At 35.7% G+C, this 23,768-nt stretch overlaps 2 protein-coding genes across 2 annotated transcripts; both read right to left on the minus strand.

Moving 5' to 3' along the window:
- Window positions 1-512: 512 nt before the first annotated feature.
- Window positions 513-4,808, minus strand: gpr20 (G protein-coupled receptor 20). The gene is made up of 2 exons (XM_059567072.1): window positions 4,560-4,808; window positions 513-1,937 (listed from the first exon to the last, which is right to left on the minus strand). Exons 1-2 carry the CDS (start codon window positions 4,565-4,567, stop codon window positions 842-844), a joined length of 1,104 nt encoding a protein of 367 aa, XP_059423055.1. The 5' UTR covers window positions 4,568-4,808; the 3' UTR covers window positions 513-841.
- A 3,275-nt stretch (window positions 4,809-8,083) lies between these two features.
- On the minus strand, window positions 8,084-23,533 carry dgat1b (diacylglycerol O-acyltransferase 1b). The gene is made up of 17 exons (XM_059568039.1): window positions 23,059-23,533; window positions 21,808-21,895; window positions 20,010-20,050; window positions 19,054-19,139; window positions 18,635-18,687; window positions 16,958-17,063; window positions 14,850-14,978; window positions 12,407-12,478; window positions 12,151-12,254; window positions 11,721-11,759; window positions 11,579-11,620; window positions 11,443-11,487; window positions 11,192-11,304; window positions 10,931-10,996; window positions 10,667-10,754; window positions 8,772-8,834; window positions 8,084-8,673 (listed from the first exon to the last, which is right to left on the minus strand). The coding sequence occupies exons 1-17, from the start codon at window positions 23,268-23,270 to the stop codon at window positions 8,485-8,487; spliced, it is 1,536 nt and encodes a 511-aa protein (XP_059424022.1). The 5' UTR covers window positions 23,271-23,533; the 3' UTR covers window positions 8,084-8,484.
- Between the last annotated feature and the right edge of the window lie 235 nt (window positions 23,534-23,768).

The following is a 23,768-nucleotide window of genomic DNA, read 5'->3' on the forward strand; positions in this document are numbered from 1 at the left end:
GAAATATGTTTCTCTGCAGGTGTACAAATACTCCTCACATTTTTGGGCACATTTTTTAATAGAAAACAAATATTAGAATTTGTAATAATATTATACAATATAACTGTGGTTATGGATTTTTATTTATTTATTTATTTTTTGTTTAAAGAAATTAATGCTTTTGTACATCAAGGACACATTAATGTGACACTTTGGATACTGAAAATACAGTTTTGCCATCAATGGAATAAATTACATTTTAAAATATGTTAAAATAGAAAGAAAATATAGAAAAATTCAAAATAATGCTGTGTTTACGTTTTTTTTGTTTTTGTTTTTTTACAAATAAATGCACACATGGCGAGCATAAGATTCTTTTTTAAAATAATAATAATAATAATAAAAACAAATCTTAGCAACCCCAAACTTTGAAATGGAAGTGTACATATAATTTTACTCTAATTGTTGGTAGAAAAAAGATACAGTAGATACAAAGACAATTTATTCTAGATAAAGTTTTAATATGTTTTGGCTTCAGTACAGTAACAATATAATAGGCAATAATATAAGTCGAATGCGTCTTCATACGTCTGCCTCTAAGAGGGCATCATTGTTTTTGAAACCCCCTGCTCTAAAGCACTGCAAGCTTTAAAATGCTATGGCACATCATGGTGGCATTGCTGCGTAGTTGTAATAGTTGCAAACATAACAGTGTCACATTTGAAATGAAATCTCTACATCAAAGTATTTACAGTACACATTGAAAACAAAGTCACAAATGTGCATTTATGTCACTGATTTTGTGTTAGTATGACATGGTAATGGAAACCATCTGAATACTCCACGGCACATGTGGACTCCCTCATGCAGACTGGCTTCCCTGCTGGACAGGGCTCATGCTTATCCTTATACTATTGGCTATAGCAATCACTGTGCCCGAAGCCTTCGAGCTCTTCTGCACGCTGATAATGTCTCCACTCGTCTGCTCTCTCTCCATCTTCCTGAGAAATCTCTTCATGGTAGACTGAAAGTTAGTGGTGACGAAACAGTAGACCACAGGATCCAAGCAGCTGTTTAGGCTGCTGAGGGTGACGGTCACATGGTACACAATCACATGATGAGGTAAATCAGGATGGAAGTAAAACAGAACTTGACGGACGTGAAACGGCGTGAAGCAGACGGTGAAGATCACCAGAACGGTGGACAGCAGCTGTACAGCTTTCATGCGTCTGTCACGGCTCTGCTGCATGAGGCCCGGGCTGGAAAGGGCGCACATGATTCGAATAGTAAACACAACAATGATCACCATTGGTAGGAAGAACTCAAAAACGGTCAGTGCGAAGAGTTTGGAAAGGCAGCAGCCTGAGTGCTTGAAGGCTGTTGTAAGAAGCGAGTAGGTCACAATGATGGCGAACAGCCAAATACAGATGCACACCGCTTTGGCCACGCTGGGGTTCCTCCACTTCCGTGAGGCCTCCGCCTGAACGATGGCCAGGTAGCGATCCACGCAGATGCTGGTGAGGAAGAGGATGCTACAATACATGTTGACGAAGTAGCTGAATATGTGCATGTAGGAACAGATGAGGCATTTTCCTCCACTGTAGTATAATATGATACGAGTGGGAAGAGAGAGGTTAACCAACAGGTCTGTCACCACTAGGTTAATAGTGTAGATGACTGACGTGGTCTTCGGCTTGGTCCTGAAGCAGAAGACATACAAAGCCAGGCTGTTAAGGGTCATCCCTACCATAAAGATAAGGGCGTTGATGACCACCAGAGCTATCCACAGGCTGTAAAAGTCATTATACAGACCCTCATCCAAGTGGGCCAGTCTGTGTAAATAAGGTTCACGGTATGGTGGAGAAGTGTTGGTTGTTAGGGAAGGAATTGATGTTGATGTGAGGTTCAGATTCAGGGAACCATCCGTAAGGGTCATCTCTGTGGTTTGAGGGCTGGATCTGCATAAAAACCAAAGAGAGACAACAGTTTGCAATGACAGTTTTTCTGAAGGCATTTATTTCTGCATTGAAAAAAATATCTAGATTGCCTATCAAATTTCAATCCTTTTGGATTACACAGTTTTAACATAGACTGTTAAACTTAATATGATGCATATTTTAAAATGAAACATGCAAGGGTTCTGCACTTTTAACTATTGGAATTTATTTGATTTAATTTAAATACACATTTTTTCAAATTGCATAAATCTGTTCACTGTGAAAACAATTCAGTTGATTCAGTTCAAAAGTATGGACATGGTTAAAATATAGTTAGCTATAGTTAGTATAAATATAGTTAGTTAGTATTAGAATGGGAAAAACGTCCGCATAGATTTTTGAGGGTAAATGTATATTGTGTATTTAAAACATTCATAAATTTATTTAATTCACGCATGACTTAAAAGAAATGCATCATAATGGTTTGTATTCCAAATGGAAGGAAATGTAAATATATATAATTTAAATACATGAATCCTATATAGAATTGGAATATGAGAATAATTTGTATATTATTTTTTTTACATTTAATTATTTCTTTTTTTAAGTTTTTTTTATTTATATTGTATTTATTTTCTTTAATGTTTGATTAGATTTTTATTCTGAATAATTCATAAATTAATTGAATTAATTTAAATAAAACATTCAACAAATAAATAAAATAATTTAAGGTGCAGTAGTACAATATGACATAAAAACATTCATACATAAATAAATTCAGTATGTAGTATGAAATAAATATTAAACTTTCCAGTACTATAAATTAGCTAAGTGACATTGATGGATATTTAATTTTATGTCATTTAAAAATGAATAAGAAGTCATTGCTGAAAGTTTTAGCTAATTTAGTTTAATATTTATAGTTCCAAACTGTCTACCACAGTGGTACTCTTGCAGTATGTTATATAATATAGTGGACTAATTCAAACAAACTGTTTCTCTGGTCAAGTTGTACCTAGGTTTGGTATGTCCAACATAAAACTAAATGACAGCTTTAAGACTGTGTGTGCCTACATCTCGAACCCTTGTAACATGGTACAATGTGGCATCATGGAAAATTGCCTGCTAAAACAAATATGCTCTCCTTCCATGGCAGGAAGAATGAGCCTGAAAAACAAACAGCCTGGAAGCCTCTGACGACGAGGTGCCTACAGTCTGGCACAGTTCAGAACGAGATGTGTTTATAATTAAGACTAATGGGAAGAATTTGTTTGGATACGGAGATTCGTGGGAATAGACGTGTATCCCTCTACTACGCAAATGAATTCTGAAGGCATCAGACTTTTGGCTCTTACGTGTGTTTATGTACTCAGGCCTCTGCTTAATTTACATCTTAATTGAAAAGACAGAACAATATACAATATTTATTGACCAAAATAAAGTTGTTTAGACATCAGAGACGAAACTCCACAGAATTACTTTAAATATTTGAACAACGTCAAGCACTGTGGCACAATTAAAATTAAGCTGCACTCCTCCGAAAGAAGTAATGTTAAACAAATTTAGTTAATTTTTGGCAGTTTCACACTGACAGTAAAAAATCTACCTGTAGCTTTACAAAAAAGGCATAAGACTGACAAACTCATGAGTTGTTTGGGAGAGAGGTGGTGAGGAATAGAACCTCCTGTTTAGAAAACTGTCCTCATCAAAAACCTGACTCTCAGATATAAAGAGGGAATATCATTCTGCACAACTAATGGCCCTCTTATGAAAGACAGTGATGCATTAATGCTGTCCAAATAAATATCTCTGTGTGAGTCGCTATCATATATATGTATATATATTATATATATATATATATAAAATCAGCCATTTCTCCAGTCTTCAGTGTCACATAATCCTTCAGAATTCATTATAATATGCTGATTATCATCAGATTTGAAAGCATTGTGCTGCGTAATATTTTTTTGGAACTCTTGATACTTTTTTTTTTCTTTGATTCTTTGATGAATAAAAATGTTAAAAAAAATGCATTTCTAACAATATAAGACTTTACTATCCCTTTTCATCCATTTACCAGATCCTTGCTGAATAAAAGTATTAATTTCTTCAAGAAAAAAGACAGAAACTAATTATTGTCTTCTATTTTGAATAAATACTTTTCAACTTTTTATTTGTCAAAGACTCCAGAAAAAAGTATCATCGGTCCCAAAAAGTATTAAGCATCCCAACTGTTTTATTATTGCTTCACAATAATAAATTATATTTGAATGTATATTAAATAGAAATCTGTTATTTTGAATTTGCAATAATATTTCACAAAATTACATTTTATTTCCTGAATTTTTGATCAAGTAGATAAGAGCATAATAAACCTCTTTAATAAACATTAAAAATCTTACTGATCCCAAACTTTTGAAAGGGAGTTTACACACACACACAAACTGTATATAACTGCATACTGTATGCAAATATAAATAACTTTTGATATATTATTTTAATCATTTAAAAGAACTTCCAAAATACAAAATATTCAAGGATGGCATGGCAAACAATAGCCATGGAAATTTTATATCATTAAGAGCACAACAATAATCTGCATCATCACACAATAATCACACACAGCAAAATGTCATTGCTCACCTGCACATGCAGACGGATGAGAATTTGGATCTGGAGTGAGAAACACAAGTGTTGTAGCAAAGGTCACTGCTCTGACACTCAAATTAGAGCCTAAACCACTCCCTAAAAAATCTTAAAGAAACTTAAATGTTGAAAATCCAATCCCCTGTGCTACAAACATGCTGAACATCTTCACCTTGAAGAGACAAGAAGAAGATAGTCTCTCCACCTTGTCTATGTTGCATGTCTCTTTTCTGTTTCTGTCTCTCTCTGTCTGTCTCACTCTTTTGTTGTTTCCTTCCCTCCCTTCATCCTCTCGCTCACAGGAAGTTTGAGTTCGTTTGGATAAACCCTGACATTACAAACACTGGATTCTGGGATATAATACTTTTCATGCAGTGATGGTTTTCTCTGTGGTTTACTAAAATAAAATTCAACATAGGCTTTAAATACAATGTTAGGATTATTTGACGGAAAGTTTAGCCTAAATCCGTCTAACATCACTTGGGTGCTGGAAAAAAACACAATAAATGCTAAAAGTTATAATGCATAGTTATTAGTTGTCAATAAAATGTTCCTTTATGAAGTTCTTCATAATGATTTTTAAAGGTGTCAGAATGCCAGCAAGACAGATAAAATAAATGACAGGATGTATTATTAATACTGCTGGACGTGTCGACACTTTTTCCACATTTCCTTTTGAAAACTCATCCATCACCATCTGCCAAGGCTCTGTCCTGATGTTTCCGAAATTTCTCCAACCAAATTTATGAAGTTAGGTTCAAATGTGACTGAGAGTGATTTTAAATCACTGAAACTGTGTGCTGTCCTTTGTCTCAATTTTGTTTAACAGCATTGGGAGTATGTGAATCATATTTGTATGTGGCATTTACAGAATGCCCATAAACTCTTGAAAGCCATGCATGTTATTCAATAGGAATCTGAGTCCTGCTTGTAACTAAATAACTGTTTTCTGCTGTCAGCCATTACACTTTGGTTTATAGCAAGATTTTGTTTTAAAAATCAAAATTCTAACTTACATAAAACAAAACAAAAATAACCATTTCTATTGCTCCAGACAACTACCATTACCTCTAACCTTTCCATATCCTGTTTTGGTTCCATAACCGTCTAGAACAGAAGAAATCTTATTAAGTGTATTTTTGTAAGGTCATAGGTGAATGGGTTCAAATCAATCCCAGACCAACAGGGGGTCACAGTGACAAAATACAGAGAATGCAACACATTCCCATCCGGGTTTAAGTCTGTCCATGCTATGGGGATCAGAACGGGGCTAGTTGTCACAAGGGCATTTATTAAACATTAAAAACACTTATTTCGAAATGTTGTTTCTTAATTTACATTTTATACATTTATATTATTGCAGAATTTGTTGGCTAAAACTATTTTTATGTTTGTGTTTATTTCATTTCAAGCTTGTTTTATAAATTTATTATTAATTATTATTTTACTGCTTACATCTTGCTGAAAAAAAATTTAATAATAAAAAATCTTTGTAAAGGAAAAAAGAACCCATTGGATCTTATTTTTTACTGAAAAAAGGGGGCGAAGGGTTTTCACTGAAATGGATAATAAGGTTTCTATTGAAATAGAAAACACTGAAGCCCTCTTGAGTGATGTTTCAAGAGAAATTAGTTTTCATGACTACAGCATAGGCCTACACCACACCTTTAAATATAATAGCCCCTTTAAACAATATAATAAGCACTGAATAGGTCCAAAAACAGATATGCACTCTTATTAAAGGATAAGTTTTAGGACCCAGTGTCTGGTTACATGATTATAGAAAGATAAAAGATAGTGAGTGGTTTAAAACTGTAATACTTTTTTTTTAACCCCCGTTTTGTCTGTCAGAATTACACTGGGAGTGAACGGCTTGAATACAAGCCATTTATCTGCTTAGTGCTGAAATATTCCGTAAAACATATAGCTGAACACTGGTACCTGTTTCAGAGCGGAAAAACGTCATCTCCTCCCTGTTGGGTAATACATCAATGTCATATGTCTCTGTTTCTTTTCTGGTGCAGTTACAGCAGAAGTGACAGTCAGTTAGTGCCCTGCAAATGACCCGCACACTCCTCAAGTCATCTTAACAGAGACGAGAATAAACGTTTAAGAATATAGACCTGAAATCTCCAAAAAACAATCATTACGCATAATATTTTAACAAACATTTATTACATTGTTATAACTACTGTTCAAAAGTAGTTTTTTAATGCTCATCAAGGTAATTATACGATGTATTAAATATATTATTACAAATATTATATTTTACTATTTAAATTTTTTTTTTATATGTAAGTCTGTGTTGACAAATCTGAATTTTTCAGCAGCATTATCCCAGTCTTCATGATGATCCTTCAGAAATATTTTTTATGAATGTTTATTAATATTAGCAAATATATGCAGTACTGAAAACGGCTTAATATTTGTGCTGCTTAATAGGCCTATTTTTGTGAAAACAGATAGAAATGTCAAAATAACAGTTTGTTTGAAATAAGAATCAATTTGTAACATTATAAATATCTTTACTGACACCTTTTTTTATTTAATCCGTCCTTGCTGAATAAAAATATTAATTTCTTTAAAAAAGAAAACTGACTGACCCCCAACTTTTTAACGGTGTACTGTAGCCTACCTGCATTAGCTGAGCTTATTATACAGGCTAGTAAATTTTAGCCCAAAGTGGGGATGTTTTAAACTTGATATTAGTTAAACTAAATAAACAGTGACATATACAGCATTGATTTTCTGCGCCGTAATCATTCTTCGGCTGTTCCAATCTTTTCTATGTATGGCAATGTATACTAAACAGATCGCAGCACGACGAAGCACTATCAGCCTATTAGATAGCACGAGTTCCTGAAGTGCGTCTGTGCCACTGCAGCAAACACGATAGGATGCTCATACAATATGACCCGTGGCTATTATAAGACTTATCTCTAAAGCCATTTATCACAAACTTGCACTGATTGTGAGGATCTGGCACCCTCGTCATGCGAGGACAAATTGCCCTCGAAGGGCCTGATCTGTGAAAAATAACACACTGCGAGATTACATTGCATCCGGTTCTCTCTAGTGAATACAATTACACTTGATAAATGCCTCCACAAAAACAAATAACGGTTCCACAGTTACATCGTTTGCAGGGTTGTTTATTCTCAACATTCGCCACAAGGTGGCGCACTCTTGATGAAGAGGTCCTGTAATGCCGATAACGGAGCTCACATGGCATCTCAACGCTAGTGTACAACAGTTTAGATAGGCTACATAAAAATGCAATTCAAAATTATTCTAACACATACAATATGGATTAAATATGGACGTAACATACTTTGGATTTAACAAACATTTTCTCTCGTATCCCTTTAAAAAAACATACATAAAGTGTCTGTCCACATATTGGTTAAAAATATATTCATTAAAAAATTACACGTGTGTCTGTACATACTCTCCTTGCATATTGTATAAATTTACTGGCATTTAATTAAAGAACAAAAACCTGACAACATATATTTGTACAATAATAAAAGTCCAGCATGCCCAGTTTAGAGTTTTCACTATATTTAAACTAAATGCATTTGTTAAAATGCACAAAAAGAGACAGAACATTACTTATAGTAATGCATTTAACACACCCTTAGAAAAAAAACTTCATTTAGTGAAGTTAAAATGAGCACTTGACACCTGTAGAGTCACATTCAGAAGCTCTTGTGCATTTCTACTGGCAGTCCTAGGCAAGATTTGCATAGACTGACTTGTTAATTGTTCATTAAAGTTTAAACTGAGCCTAGAGCTATGAGTTTATTTGAAGACTTTATGGAAACCTGACTGCCGGGACTGTTCAATTGTATCATTGTACTCCCACTAGTACCTCTGAAACATCTAGAAGTCTTACAATAATAATTGCAATAAGTTTAGCTGCTTAGTCGAGTCCACGATCAACAGTGAGATTAGCTTCGGCGATTGCCGGGTCATCCTGACAGTGGGTAACATAGTAGTCATGAACATACATCAGTACTGCAATGGGTTGACCAATAATGAGTGAGAGCCACACAGCAGCGTTTCCATAATTACCACGAAGAAACCTGGCCACAAACCATGCCAGTGGAAGCTGAAACAAATTTATTTTCAAGAAAACTGTAAACAAGGTACTAACAGAAAAAAGATATATATATTAAATAAATGCTTTTTTATTTGAAAAAATCATACCTGTGCCATCATGCCCATAAATGCCCACAGTCTGACCATCCTGAGAGGGACACTGACCAGGTACTGCAGACAGACATTTACTCATATTAAACACATTATACTCCGAGTTTCTAAGAGGACTTCGTTTTGTGCATTCTTTACATTTTAACATTTGTGTATTTTAAACCTGCAGTTATCAAAGCTACAGTAATTCACTGAAAAAATTAGTCATCTGATTGATTCAGTTCATTATTCAGTATGAGTCTTGTGTTTAACTGAGTCTGATTCAACAAATGATTCACTAACTTTAAAATTCTATCATTATTTACAAAAAACACTTGTTTTGAATCCTGTGGAGTGGTGCACAAAACTCTGTCAGGTTACATGAATCTAGCGAATCTCAATGCACACCAGGAAACCCAGAATCACAACACAAAATGTGGATTAATTACTGAAGGGTTGATCACTGTGCCCTTTAACCTGGTGCTTAACCTCTAGTTAACTCCAGGGGTCTAGAAACACTGACCTTCCTGTTACCCCTCACTAGATCAGGGCTAGATCACACCCTCAGCACATCAGCTCTAAATAAATAAACCCTTTTTAAAATTTCAGCGTATCTTTACAGCTCCGGTTTTAGATATTCGTGAGACGAAACTTCACTCTCCATCTGAGCTTTCGGAGTCATTACTGTGATCCAGGGTCCGCTTCTGAGGCGTCCTGTGAAGGTCAATGTTTTTTAATAAGATGGTTAAGAATACTATCTGCCTGCATCTGCGGATTGGACACATCTTCCTCCCTGATTCCTCCCCCTCTCTCCCTTCCCCCAGCTCAGCTCACAGCTTATCACAGAGAACAGCAGCCTGATAGGAGCCTGTTCTTCCTCTTCCTCATCCCTCCGTTCTGACCTTCATCTCCTCTGAAGAACGGTGGCTACCAGCCAAACGCTGGGCACCTGCTTCTGAGTCAGGGAGTGGAGAACATCTAGAATTTTACAAATGATTCTAGAATACACAGCTGCTTCCCACAGTGCCCAAAGAGACCAAAGAGTTTTTATTTTTTAGTAATTTTATGTTCACTTGTGAAGTCTACCATTTCGATGTTTAAAAATACTTTTTTACTCACACTTTATTTCCCATATGCAAATGCAGAGACATTTGAAAGTATACTATCATTTAAACGTCTAGGCTCAGCAAGATAATTTGTTTTTTAAATAAATGAATACTTTTCTATTCAGGAAGGAAGCATTACGTTGATAAAAAGTGACATTAACAGCATTTATAATGTTACACAAGGTTTCTATTAAATCAAATTTCTGTTTATCAAAGAATCCTAAAAGCATGGTACAAAAAATATTAGACAGCACAACTGTATCATATTAATACAAAATGATTTCTAAAGGATCATGTGACACTGAAACCTGGAGTAATGGCTGTTAAAAATTCAGCATTGCCATCACATGAATAAATAAAATTGTTAGGTATTAAAATAATAATTCATTATTTTCATGTTATGGCTGATAACATTAAAATGGGATAATGTTTTGTCTAATAAAATTAAAGCACAAATAAAATAAATTCAGTTGTTTTTAATCCTACAAGCCAATTTCGATTTTTGTTTATTTACTAAAGATTACATTTAAATAGTGTTTTTACAAATTAACTTCATGTGAGCTATATACAATTGTCAACGTTTATACATTTCGTTAGTTCACGTATCATTAGTATTTTAATGGTATTAACCAAAGTAATGTTCTGTATGTAAACACACTAGCTTTTAAAATATCGCAGTGTTTGGCTATTGCTCTTGAGAAATGAGAATAATTCACACAGGTTGCTACCCTGCTCAAGACTGTTAACTTTCATTTGCCATGACCCGACAGAATATTTAAAACAGCGTGTGATTTATGCACATCTCACCTCGTGAAAAAAAGCAGAGGCGAAAAACACAGCTGACTGGCTCAGTAACTTGCCAGCACCTCTTCTCAGCAACGGCTTGTAAAAGTGCCTTTGAAAACAGGAGAGAGAAGCACATAAACTCACAGTCAGTGTGAACTGTAAATAACCATATATTTCTTGTGGACAGATCACATTATAGTCTCTCTTCATTATAGTCTCTGTGAGTTTTACTGTGTGGTATTTCATCTCGCCTCCCAACAGCTGTCTGCGGTCTCTTTCACTCACCGGAGACACCACTTGTGCACAGGAATATTCCAGTTTTGCCAGAAGTATGTTATTGTCTCAGAGTTCCTAAAAGAAACACAGTGTCACAATCCATCTGAGACTTAAAATATAAACTCAACATATGAAATGGAAATGGAAGAGGCAGAGGTGGAACATATAAACCAGACTGACTGCATTTAAAGTTGCTCAAATAAAGTTTTTTAATTTTTTTTTTAATTTTTTTTTTTTTAAGTAAGAGTAATAACTGTAAAGATCACTCACCACCAGTCACGGTAGAATTCCCGATCTCCAAACCTCAACAGCTCGGCCACAAAGTTCATCGAGGAATGGAAAAACCAGTAGAAGAAAATCAACCAGATGAGATGGTTGGGCACCTACAGTAGTATAAAAATCAGTATTTATTCCATCATTCGTTTCTTGCTTCATTTCCTCCGTCAGATTTGAGCAAAAACCTCAACACAGGTTTATGTTTCTATTCTGAGGAAGAATTTAGTGAAATTAGTTTTACTCACTGCTAGTCTAAGCAGACGCTCTGTCATTCTACTGTAGTCCATTTCCTGCAAAATGAAACCGGTTTCACCGAATTAAATAAAGCGTGTCTTTTTAAGGCACTGAAAAAACCCCAGAAGATGAAGCGCATGAACAGACCTGCAATGGCTTCATTGAACTTCGAATGACTGGCACAATCCACTGAAAGACAATAGAAAGAACATTATTATATATGAAATATGTCTCAAAGACATCAAAACTGCAAGTGTGATGTGATTACCAAATGCACTGTGAAGCTCACCTGCTGCGTTAAACCAACCAATAACTGAGTGAGGAGCAACTGCAACAGACAAGCAAAACAGATTTTGATTTCCCACCATATATAAAACGCAAACGTTAACAATGCTGTTTACAGAAGTGCGTGTATGTGTGTGTGAATTAAATGTGTAATTTGCAACAGCTATAAATGGAAGTAATGCTCTAACAAGAAGCACTTTCATAAATAAAAATTACCCTCATATATTCCTGCCATGGCTCCCGGCAGTTGCTTGCAAACAATAAGCTAATTCTCATGATTTATTGCCATTTACAGATTTAGGCAAGAATGCAATATTCACAAAATAAACAAGGGATAATATACTGTGAACAAATCTGGTGGTACAAGTTATCAATGCAATGATGAGCAAGAAATGTCAATACTGTCAGGAAGTTTGTCTAAGCCAATAACCTACCATCTCAAAGAGCCTCCGGAACACAAATCCCATTCGGATGGATTCGGAGCGGGGAAAATTAAGCTCATAGCACAGGGTTGGAGCACAAACAAAATAATACATATCTGAAAAAAACAAGTCAAAATACTAACTACAACTCAGGTCATCTGAAGTAATAGTATTTGACACGGTTTGAATTGTTGTTAGATATCATGACAATAAAAAAAAACCTGATTGGAAATAATATTTGGTGACTGGACTGTAAGGCACAGCTTACCCCTGAGAGAGAGATTTCCTGGGTAAGACACATGCGACTGCATAGTGCTGGATGCAGATGGAGATGACGGACCTAAAGAACACAGAAACTGTCAAGAGAGAAACAAATCTGCTTCTAAAGTCATTTAAACCTGATGTTCAGCTAAAGAATGATGTTTCTTCATCTCACAGCACACAAGCATTTAATGCAAAACATGTCGATTAAAATGACTAAATTAACTACTCCAGAATTTAGAAACCTTGCAATCGCAAGAATTAAAGGGAATGTCCGTCCAGTCATCATTTACTTAACCTCATGTCATTCCCATAACTTTCTTTTTTTCTATTCTTTCAAGATATTTTGAAGAATGTTGGTAACCAAACAGTTTAGAGAAGTAATTGACTTCCTTAGTATTTTTCTTCCCATGGAAGTAAATGGCTATTGTAATCTGTTCATTTACCAACAATCTTCAAAATATCTTCTTTTGAGTTCAACAGAAGAACAGAACTCCTACAGGTTCGGAAAAAAATAAGAGGGCGAGTAAATGTTGACAGCATTTTCATTTTTGGGAGAACTAGCTTGCATTGATGTCTTATTTCAACAATTTCAGCAAAAAGGTTAACCTGAGGGGGAATCTTTGTCTAATAATATTCTGCAGAATTATGAAGATTTGTATACTGTGTCACTAATTTTCTTACATGCATTGCATTTTATTACATAAACACATGATAATTGGTAGGTATATATATAATATATATATATATATATATATATATATAACCACAATGTTTGAGAAAAAGTACAGAACATTCAGTTATTTTGGGCATTAAAAATCTGAAAACGACTTGTGAAATCCTGATGCGACTGTTTAACTTATGTACAACCTCTTCAACTTTAGTTAAACAATGTTTCTTTTGCATACATATTTCATCAGCCTTTTTCAGTGCAAACTGGAAACCATTCACTGTAAAATGATGGTTGCTAAAATTCACATGGCTCCGGGACAATTTTTATGGATGGGGCCCCCGATTACTGTACCAATGTCCTTATTGCTACATAGTGTTTACAATATTGTAAACTAGATTATAATAGCCAACAGGGGGTGATAAAAATGACATCTCAGTTTTGTCCATGTAGTGCACTACATAGCAATATATATGTATTCCATAACTTTCATACTGCTGCACATAATGTTTGATGAGAGGTTGATGTATTCCGCCCTACAAAGGCAAAAGACCATAACTTGCTAGAGTTTGAAACTGAAAAAAAAGACTTTAAAGTTTATTTACTTGTCCAGCCAAATTAAAGGTAGGACACTGGAAATTTAACAATAATATGTTTTAGTAATGAAAATGATCTACATAAATAAAAAGTGAGCTCATGATTTTTACCCCTATTTTGAAGTTAATGTACAAAGGCAAAAGGCAGTAACTTCCACATTGTCAATATTTGGTTTCTGATCACCATTTACAAAATCGTTATAGTAACACCTGTATAAAATCTAGTGATCATGGGCTGTCACATATAGGTTATTGTATATTGTAATGTGACTTTATTAAGGTTTAAAAAAAAAAAAGTATTTTTGACCGTAACAAGCAGACTAAAAGTTAAACATGAGTGGATGCCATGGATATCAATTTATTTGCTATGCTCAGTAATGTAAAAGAATGCTAGACATAGCATAATTGCTTTTATATTGATTTGTATGAAATAGCCTAACCTTAAAGAACGACTTGTGGATTGATGTGAAAGCCAACAAGTGGGAATAATGCTCAGAATGGTTGTGGATTAAACATCTCAGATAACGTTCTTCGCCATGGATTGATTTTATCAGGTTACAAGAAAAGGTAGGATATGGATTTAATTGCAAACTGTTAGTAGGCTACTGATTTTATGATTGACAGCATTCGAGTCTACATGCGTCCAACTACTAGTGACAGCCTGGTGAATAATCTGCATAACAAAAAGAAAAAAAAAAATTTAAAGGTTATTCACGATTACGTTTTGCTGCCAAGATATCTAGTCTTTACAGTGCTTTGTTATATGGAGCTGTTTGGTAGAATGCGATCTATCTAATTCGTATGTCTACACTGTAATTAAAATGCGGCAGACTTCAATGGACAGTAAAACAAAGGCAGAACACTGTATAACTCCAAACCGGCACTGTTACTCCATATTGACGTGCGGCTAAACAAAGTCAGAATGCCGTAACTCAATTTGAGTGATCCAAAAAAAGTGAAAGAGTGGTAACTGGTGTTATACTGTGTTCTGTCTTGGCTTCTGAGGGGCTTTTCGAAGTTACGGTTGAGACGACCCATTATTTTCTCGGAAAAACAACGAAATTTACTTAAGATACTTATACACATGATAAAGCATGTCTTGAATGTCCCAAAAATATCAATAACTATTTTCGACAAAAATCGAAGTTTTGGTCTTTTGCCTTTGCACGGCAGTATTTACTCACATGACAGAGATCTGGAGAGGCTGCGTGCCTTCGCTCGCGTTCTCTCTCTGCACCACCTGTTAACATCCTTATACGAGTATAGTTTCAAAAACAGGATGGTGTAGACTCCCAAGGAAAATGCCCCTCCAACTGCATAAAGAGGACACAATAACAGAAAAAACGCTATTAGGAAGACACTTTCAGCATAAACAGAACTCACTTCTTCCTTTTAATACCTGAATTTATCAAGAAAACAAGAGGTTTGTAACTCAAATGTACTTCCACCACAACACCACAGCATGCCCCTTTCAATGGTTCATAATTCACAGTCACGTGACCCAGCACGTCCAGCCCATCACCACTGTAGCTTACACAGACCTGGCTCACACTCATATGCTCCCTCTACCAATGATTTATCAATAGCAGCCATATGCTGGGTGGAAATGGTCCATGCAGGGGCTCTGGAGTGCGTCTATGGTCTCAAGGGCTGTAGGACCAGCAGAGGTCCTGACGGCCCCTGAAATGACCTGGCTGTCTGGTACAGGAGCAGTGTGTGCAGTACTAGGCTGACAGATGGAGGCACATTTTCGCCTCCCATGGTGCAAACAGATGAGAGCGGACAGAAGAGCCAGTGAAAGTTGTGGTATGGAGAAGAGGAAGTGAGGGAATATATTTTCTACTAAAATGCATCTGAATTTAGGTTTTGGTATTTGAAATCAGTCCATCACTAATGAGGACACATTGAGTGTAAGAATCAAACCTGCATCTACTGCTTTAGCACCACTAATAACCATTAGACTGTGGCTCTAATCCAACATGTTTACTGCTATAATTTTTATTGTGAATAAAAATACACTTCACATGCCAGCTGAGCCCATGAGATCTAAATGCTGGTACAGTATAAAGGTGGATTAGTTCAGTCTGTAAATCATAATTTGGTTGTGCCCAATCATTTCGGCAAAGCTGAATCACATGATCACATGGCATATTATAGTCGACATTAATGCAACAAACAAAGCTGTTTTTGTGTTCATAACTATCTAGGAAAACAAGTATGACAGAGAGTAAATTAATACATTAGGTATGCACTGATTTTACATTTCTTTAAAAATGTAATATTTAAAAATTTCATACTACTACTACTACTAATACTAATTATTATTATACAGCTTTTTAAGAATTAAATAGCTTGTTTTGGCCAGTAACCAATAAAAAATAAATAAATAATAAAGCACTAAATAGTACATTTAGTAGTATACATTTTGCATTTTTGTAAATTGTAATATACCACTATATTATAATTGACAGTATGTGTGTGTGTGTGTGTGTGTGTGTGTGTGTGTGTGTATATATATATATATATATATACAGTACAGACCAAAAGTTTGGACACACCTTCTCATTCAAAGAGTTTTCTTTATTTTCATGACTATGAAAATTGTAGAGCCACACTGAAGGCATCAAGGGCTATTTGACCAAGAAGGAGAGTGATGGGGTGCTGCGCCAGATGACCTGGCCTCCACAGTCACCGGACCTGAACCCAATCGAGATGGTTTAGGGGTGAGCTGGACCGCAGACAGAAGGTAAAAGGGCCAACAAGTGCTAAGCATCTCTCGGGGAACTCCTTCAAGACTGTTGGAAGACCATTTCAGGTGACTACCTCTTGAAGCTCATCAAGTGAATGCCAAGAGTGTGCAAAGCAGTAATCAAAGCAAAAAGTGGTTACTTTGAAGAACCTAGAATATGACATATTTTCAGTTGTTTCACACTTTTTTGTTATGTATATAATTCCATATATAATTCCACATGTGTTAATTCATAGTTTTGATGCCTTCAGTGTGAATCTACAATTTTCATAGTCATGAAAATAAAGAAAACTCTTTGAATGAGAAGGTGTGTCCAAACTTTTGGTCTGTACTGTATATATATATATATATAATATATATATATATATATATATATATATATATATATATATATATATATATATATATATATATATATATATATATATATATATATACATACATACATACATATGGCATGTGTGTGTGTTTGTGTACTGTGTACTATTATGCAGTACACAATGCACAATAAAAGTGTATGTTCTGTATAACAAACAGTCTCACCTGGTGTAATAGATGGCAGCTTCAAAACAACAACCATCGGAAAACACAAGATGATTGTTAAATTAAAGATGTAGATCAGCAGGCCGACCTTTTCACTGAACGACCCCTGGGAAACACACAGAGGAAACATAGCATAATCCAAGTACATGTACAACAACACAGACATAAAACATGTCTGATAACAACACAATCAAACCAAACAACACAATCACAGACAGCCAAGAACACCATGAAGCACTACAATCACAAAACATGGATGTTTACATAATAACATAATCGGTCAAGTTAACAGAATCAAATTTCAATTATTGTTACATAAAATGACACATTAAAGGGGTCATATGATGCTTTTTTAAAAGATCATTATTTTTTGTATTTGGTGTAACAGAATATGCTGACATGCTTTAATGTTCAAAAAACACATTATTTTTCAAATACTGTAGGTCCTCTATGCCCCGCCTCTCTCAAACGCGTCATTTTCTACAAAGTCCCTCCTTCCAACAAGAGCAGTCTACTCTGATTGGCCAACTGACCCAGTGCATTATGATTACTTAAACTAATAACAAAACATACGTACAGTAGCTGATTCAGAAGCGCCAGATTGTCGTAGCAAAGTCACAATTACCACCTCTCCTAAGGTCACGAAACGGTCATCCATAAAATGCATTGCTGTTCTGTTGTAAGTAATCTTAAAGATTCCTAAATGCATCTACTTTCAGAAGGCCAAATAAAAGGCTTTTGCTTTCACCTACATACACTCAGCATCTCCCTGACATGGCTGCTTCAACACTACTGCGGTTACTGAAACCTTGCCTTCTTTCTTTGCATGAACATTTGGGCAGCATTACGCAAATATTCCCACATACTGACATAGACAATTGGGGGCGTATTTGAATGAGCCATTTTAGGGGGTGTGGCAGAGTCTTCATTTTGATAACATTTACATTTATTTATTTCATTTAGCTGACGCTTTTATCCAAAGCGACTAACAATTGCTATATATGTCAGAGGTCGCACGCCTCTGGAGCAACTAGGGGTTAAGTGTCTTGCTCAGGGACACATTGGTGTCTTACAGTGGATACGAACCCGGGTCTCTCACACCAAAGGCATGTGTCTTATCCACTGCGCTAACACCACCCCAGCAAAACATATTACAGGGTGCTGGGGTGGTGATAAAGAATATCTCTTTGGATTTGATACTTTAGTCTTTGCAACTTTACAGATCTTTTTCATGTACCAAGAGCTTGTAACACTCCAAAGAGAAAGGAAAAATTGAAATCGCATCATATGACCCCTTTAAAGCATATAACATATAATTTGCATTTGGTGCACATAAAAATGCATCTCCTCTCTAAAAGCCCTACAATTTATTTTTTATGCAAGACTTACACAACATCAGCAAAATGCCTGAACTGTTTATAAGTCCATTCAGTATCAATTCAGCCAGTTGAGTAAATGTGCTGATACTCTGCAAGCTCTCTCAGATATGCCAGGCTTTTTAGAACGCAATGTATCAAATTTACCCTCTAAATTGAACTCTTCACAACCCCTCAATATAATTCTAAATGCCAAATTATACTGTGTGAAGTGACAAAACCCCTATATTTTTATGACAATGTCTTTATTCATTAGGATAAACTGATTAAATGTAGAAATGTGAATGGCTTTTGAACTCACCATGGCTAGTTTCCTCTCGGTGTACAACGCCACAAGTATAAAAACATTAGAAACTGCAAGCAAAGAATGCTATTATGTCAAATACGATCATATTTCTAAAAATAAAAGTAGTTGTAGTAATAAAAGCATTTTTGCAGGGTGTAATGAAAGGGTCAAACTTGCACCCTCAGGATGAGCCTTACAACAGGGCAGGCGGCTAGCACACACACACACACACACACACACACACACACACACACACACACACACACACACAAACATACTAACTTTAGATTAACAAAGGAAGTATTTTGACAATCTGCCATTATGAATGTGGGAGTGCCCTCTACCAGTTTATTTTTAATAATGTCCCTGTCTGGACAACAACAAAAAAAGGCAAAACAGGGAAATATATGATAATCTTCCCTTAAAATACATACCAATGACCAGGCACGCAGCAGGCCAGCTATAAGGGTCCTTGAGGAACAATGACACCACTTGAATGGGGTCCACCAAAATGCCATACCTACGACACAAAGAATGGCTGTGAATTACAAAGCAGATATGTTTCCCAAACCTTTAAATGTCTAAATATTTATAAAAGATTACATATCAGACACAACATGTTTCTTTTCCTCTCCTGGTCTCTTGTTCTAAAAGCCACTGATTATTTGCGGCAGTTTTTGTGGGCAGCTGTATACATACTGTCTGCAAGCAGCAGTGTGCAACATGATGACAGCATATGGTTCTCCCAGCATGGGGTTCAGTGTTTCATTCCACTCAGGGAGAGGAAGGCCTGTACACTTCTCAAACAAACCCTATAGACTCATCTTCATCGGCATGATACTCAACACACAGAGAGAGCTGAACTGCAGAGAATGTGTTTTAATACTTTTGTGTCCATTCAACACCTGCTCAGTGGGGATGCTTGAGATAAAGGTCAGTTGTTTGAGAACGTTTCGGGACCACATTCTGCTGCTCCTATTCTTGGAGACACTTTGAACACCAGAGCAACATATGACAGAAGAATTAATAGCAACATACCTTTTCTTGTGTATTGTGATATACATTCCAAGTGAAACAGATTATCAAAAAAGAAGAAATGTAAGCTAGGGACATGGTTCAATCCATCGGTTTTTGATTGGATATAAGAAAATCTGAATGTGAGCTTGCAGTCGATTGTAAGACAGGGGTGGGTTTTAAGTGGACTAAATGATTGGAGAAGTCCAGGATACGTGATCAGAGAGGAGGCTGAGTTGTGACAGTGTGTAATGTCAAATAAAAAAATAAAAATAAACATGCATGACCAATCCTTCATTTTTTCAAGACTTTAAGCAATCAAAATGTGTTTTGGCTTTTTCGCAAGAAACTCTATGCATATTGTATTTGTTCATACCTGAGAAGGTTTTCCAAGAACAGGCGAGCATTGCTCAAAACCTGCAAAAGAGCAGAGACACACATTCATGAAGAAAACAAATGAAAACCAATGCAGGAATACATCATTAAGACTAGCTAAACATGTCAGAACCACCAGAATAAAATCTGCCAAAGATCCTTATTCACTGTCTGTACACAGTTTGCAGAGATATATTGAAATTCATGTCCATAAATCTATACAGAAGACAGACACACTTATTCATATGTATAAAATGAAAAAGAACAATGGAGAAGGAGAGGTAGAGGTAGAAAACGCAAATGCAAGCAGAGCCGTAACAATGGAATATGAAAGAAAAAGATCTGGCTGAAAAAAATGGCCCAGGACAAAATAGTCATGTCAAAGCTCACATTAACAGCATGTTGAAAAGCGTGAATGCATTCTTCACAGTTCTGAAGACAAGGACTTGGCTGGCTGTCTTCCATGTTCAGCTAGTGTTTTTAGACAGACAAGCTGTTTCGGGCCGTTTATTTTTAGGCGTCACTTGGCATTAAGTGTGTTTCCATAAACAGGCACACTGATCAACGATTCTTCACATGCCACACACCATCCGACGTTACTTAAAATGTGTCATCGCAATACAATTCTTTCTCTAGTGTGGGTTTTCTTCTGTTAAAATTAAGTCCATTAAAGAATAGTTCACACAAAAATGTATGTTTGCTCAAAATGTATTCAGCCTCAGGTCATCCAAGATGTAGATGAGTTTATTTTCTCAATTGAAACAGATATGTAGAAATGTAACATTTTATCACTACTTCATCAATGGATCCTGTACAGTGAATGGGTGTCGTCAGTCCAAACAACTGATAAAATAATCTACAGGGAATCCACAAGACTCCAGCCCATATATGAACATCTTTTTATGTGAAAAGCTGCATGTTTGCAAGAAACAACTAAAATATGAGTCCTCTATCTATATTGCCTTTTCATCCAGTATGCACAGATTAGGCACAGTTTACAAGCAAAAACTGTCTAAAGCAGTTCTAAACAAATATGTCAGTTGATTTTGATGTGAAAGGACAACAGGGGATGGACTTTCTCACTTGAAGAAGCATTATTATAGATTTTTGACTCATATTTTAGCCAGAAGCAACAGTTTAAAGTAAAAAATTTGTTTTTTCTTTTATAGACCGAAGTCGTGTGGATTATTGTGATGTTTTTATCAGTTGTTTGGATTCTCATTCTGATGGCACCCATTCACTGCAGAGGTTCCGTTGGTGAGAAAGTCTGTTCTGATGAAGAAACAAACTCATCTGCATCTGTGATGGCCTGAGTGTGAATATATTTCCAGCAAATTTTCTCTTTTTCAATTAACTATTCCTAGTAGTAGTCTGAGAGTTCAAAGTCCAACGAGAGTGCAAAGTCCAAAGGAAAATATTTTAACTTCTATGAGGACTAATGCATCTACTTCATTACAGACAGAAAGCCAACCTTTTCTACATGACTCACATACATTATATGAACCCAGTATACACTCAGAAACAACACATATACATTTTCCAGTGATCAGAAAACGGATGTCTGAGCAACAAATTGGCTTCTTTTAAACTACGGCATAATATTTAACCTTCTTTTAGCTCTGTAACTGCCTTACGTAAGAGGCAGTAAAAGTTATTAGTACAAATCTTTGGAAGCACCTCTGAGTGAGAGGGAATGTTTACAACCCACACTGATATTTGTGACACAGTTTAACTAGAATAATGAGTAGGCAAGTCAAAGCTTGCAGTGCAGCAGAGATCGGTTACTGTTTCAGACTCACCAGCATTACAACACACCAGTTCAGGATGCCTCTGTAATTTTTGAAGCTGCTTGCAGAACTCAGCATTGACTCCTGCAACTTGTGGCAACTATAAGGAGGGGAAAAAGAGGACATGAAATAAAAACAGTAATGATGATTAAAGTGTTTACAATGTTACATTTTTGTTCTTTATTTGCAAAAACATATAACTCAGTTTTTTTTTAATGTTCAAAAATCATGCAATTTATTATGCAATCATGTTTTGTGTTAGTTAGCTGTATTTTTTAAGTTATTTTTTACCTAATCAAAACAACCCAACTGTTGTTTGACTGAGAGTAACTGGAATGCACAATGAAAATCATGATTTTTGAAAACTGTTAAAAACTGAGTTATCTGTTTTGGCAAATGAACTCCATTTTTATCAATATCTTATTATTTTTATTTTAGTATAAAATTCATAAAACATAAACCTTCAAAGAATCTAAATAATGTACGCCTTTAGATCCCTCCTTTTTTGTTTAATGCAAAACATATACTTAAATAGTTTTGTAAATGTATATTTTTAGTGCTGCAATACTGCTGAGATCTAACACTGCATTTAGTTTTGTAATGTGATAAGTAAATATGTATTTTTGTTCTTTTTTTAATTTATTTATCCGTAAGTCTGTTTGTCTTGGATTGATTTGTGGATCCCAGGAAAAGTAGCATCCACTTTGTGGAAGCTAATGGCGGGATAAATATTGGGCAGATTTCATTGATGTATTATAGGTAATGTCGATTTTCACCAGGAATTCTTGTCAAACGCGAGTACTTAAAAATGAGATATTAAAATATTGTGGGCTGATGAGTTAACAAAAGCATATTAGTACAACCCATTAGCTTACAGTAGGTGAAAATTAATTCTTAATGACTGCACTCTGTAAACATGGGAGACACGCCCCTCCTCTCAATATTGCAAATCATTGGTCAACGTATGTTTGTTTGTTTATTTATTTATTTTACAACAGTTCATGCTTAATTTATGCCATTCAATTCCCCAATAATCCCCAACATATGCTTACATCCCTAATATCTAAATGCTGAATTAAATAGTTTCTTCTGTATCAGTAAGATTAGTTAAATGATGGAGTATAAAGGGGTTAAAATGTCCTGCACTGTACCACATACGCACACTGGCGAACCTGCCCCTGTCTCTCTCTTTGTAGTGACCATCTATCTTTGTCAAGAACAAGCTACGTTTTTCTTGACGTCCTGGCGTACACTAGATCTCACCTCATTTTGTCGTAGCGATCGCATTTTTGTTTGTTGTCTTCGTTTATCTGTAAGTTTTTGCTGAGAGACTCCCGCGCCTTGGGTCCGCTTCTGAGATCACAGGCTGCTGCGGTCGCGCCGTTTCTGAGTTTCACAGTCTCGCTCTTTGCGCTCGTGATGGTCGCGCGTCTACGGTTCCGTGTGATGGGCCCAAAATCATCCTTGTCAGTCATGATTCCAGCAAATTTACAGCAAGCCTTCAGCAAACAAATGAAGTAAGCCCAGTCCACGCAGGACTCTCATTTGGCTCAGCGACCGGAAAAACAAGCTTTTGCTCAAAGCTGCAGTTTTGCAAGCTATTAGGCTGACGCAAGATTTGTAATAATGCTGTTTGCCTCATGAATGTGCGTGGACTTTAGCACGTTTGTTAAAAACACGAGTTTCGGGGAGGTTTACGGCTTTCCCCCGGATCTAGTTCCGCGTCTTTTCTGGCATGTAAAGAGACTCGTCAAAGCCAATAGGAGTCAGTAGTGTAACTATAATAGTGCAACTCTAAGCTGCCATAAAGGTCATGTTGTGATATTTCATAAAACCATGACATTTATAAATATTATATAGAATAAATTGAACAAAAAAATGAAAATTCTGTCATAGTTTACAGTGTTGAAACTTGTATGACTTTCTTTTGTGGAAAAAAATGTTATGGACTCATTCACTTCAACTGGGTTTGT

This window comes from Carassius carassius, chromosome 15 (assembly GCF_963082965.1).
Source record: "Carassius carassius chromosome 15, fCarCar2.1, whole genome shotgun sequence".
Classification (NCBI taxonomy): domain Eukaryota; kingdom Metazoa; phylum Chordata; class Actinopteri; order Cypriniformes; family Cyprinidae; genus Carassius; species Carassius carassius.

Coding starts and splice junctions, on each gene's coding strand:
- dgat1b (XM_059568039.1), bottom strand. CDS start 23,270: ATGACTGACAAGGATGATTTTGGGCCCATCACACGGAACCGTAGACGC. Junction 14,979..16,957: donor GCTGCCATCTATTACACCAG/GTGAGACTGTTT, acceptor CTCTTTATGCAG/TTGGAGGGGCATTTTCCTTG. Junction 11,621..11,720: donor TGGTTGGTTTAACGCAGCAG/GTGAGCTTCACA, acceptor ATTGTCTTTCAG/TGGATTGTGCCAGTCATTCG.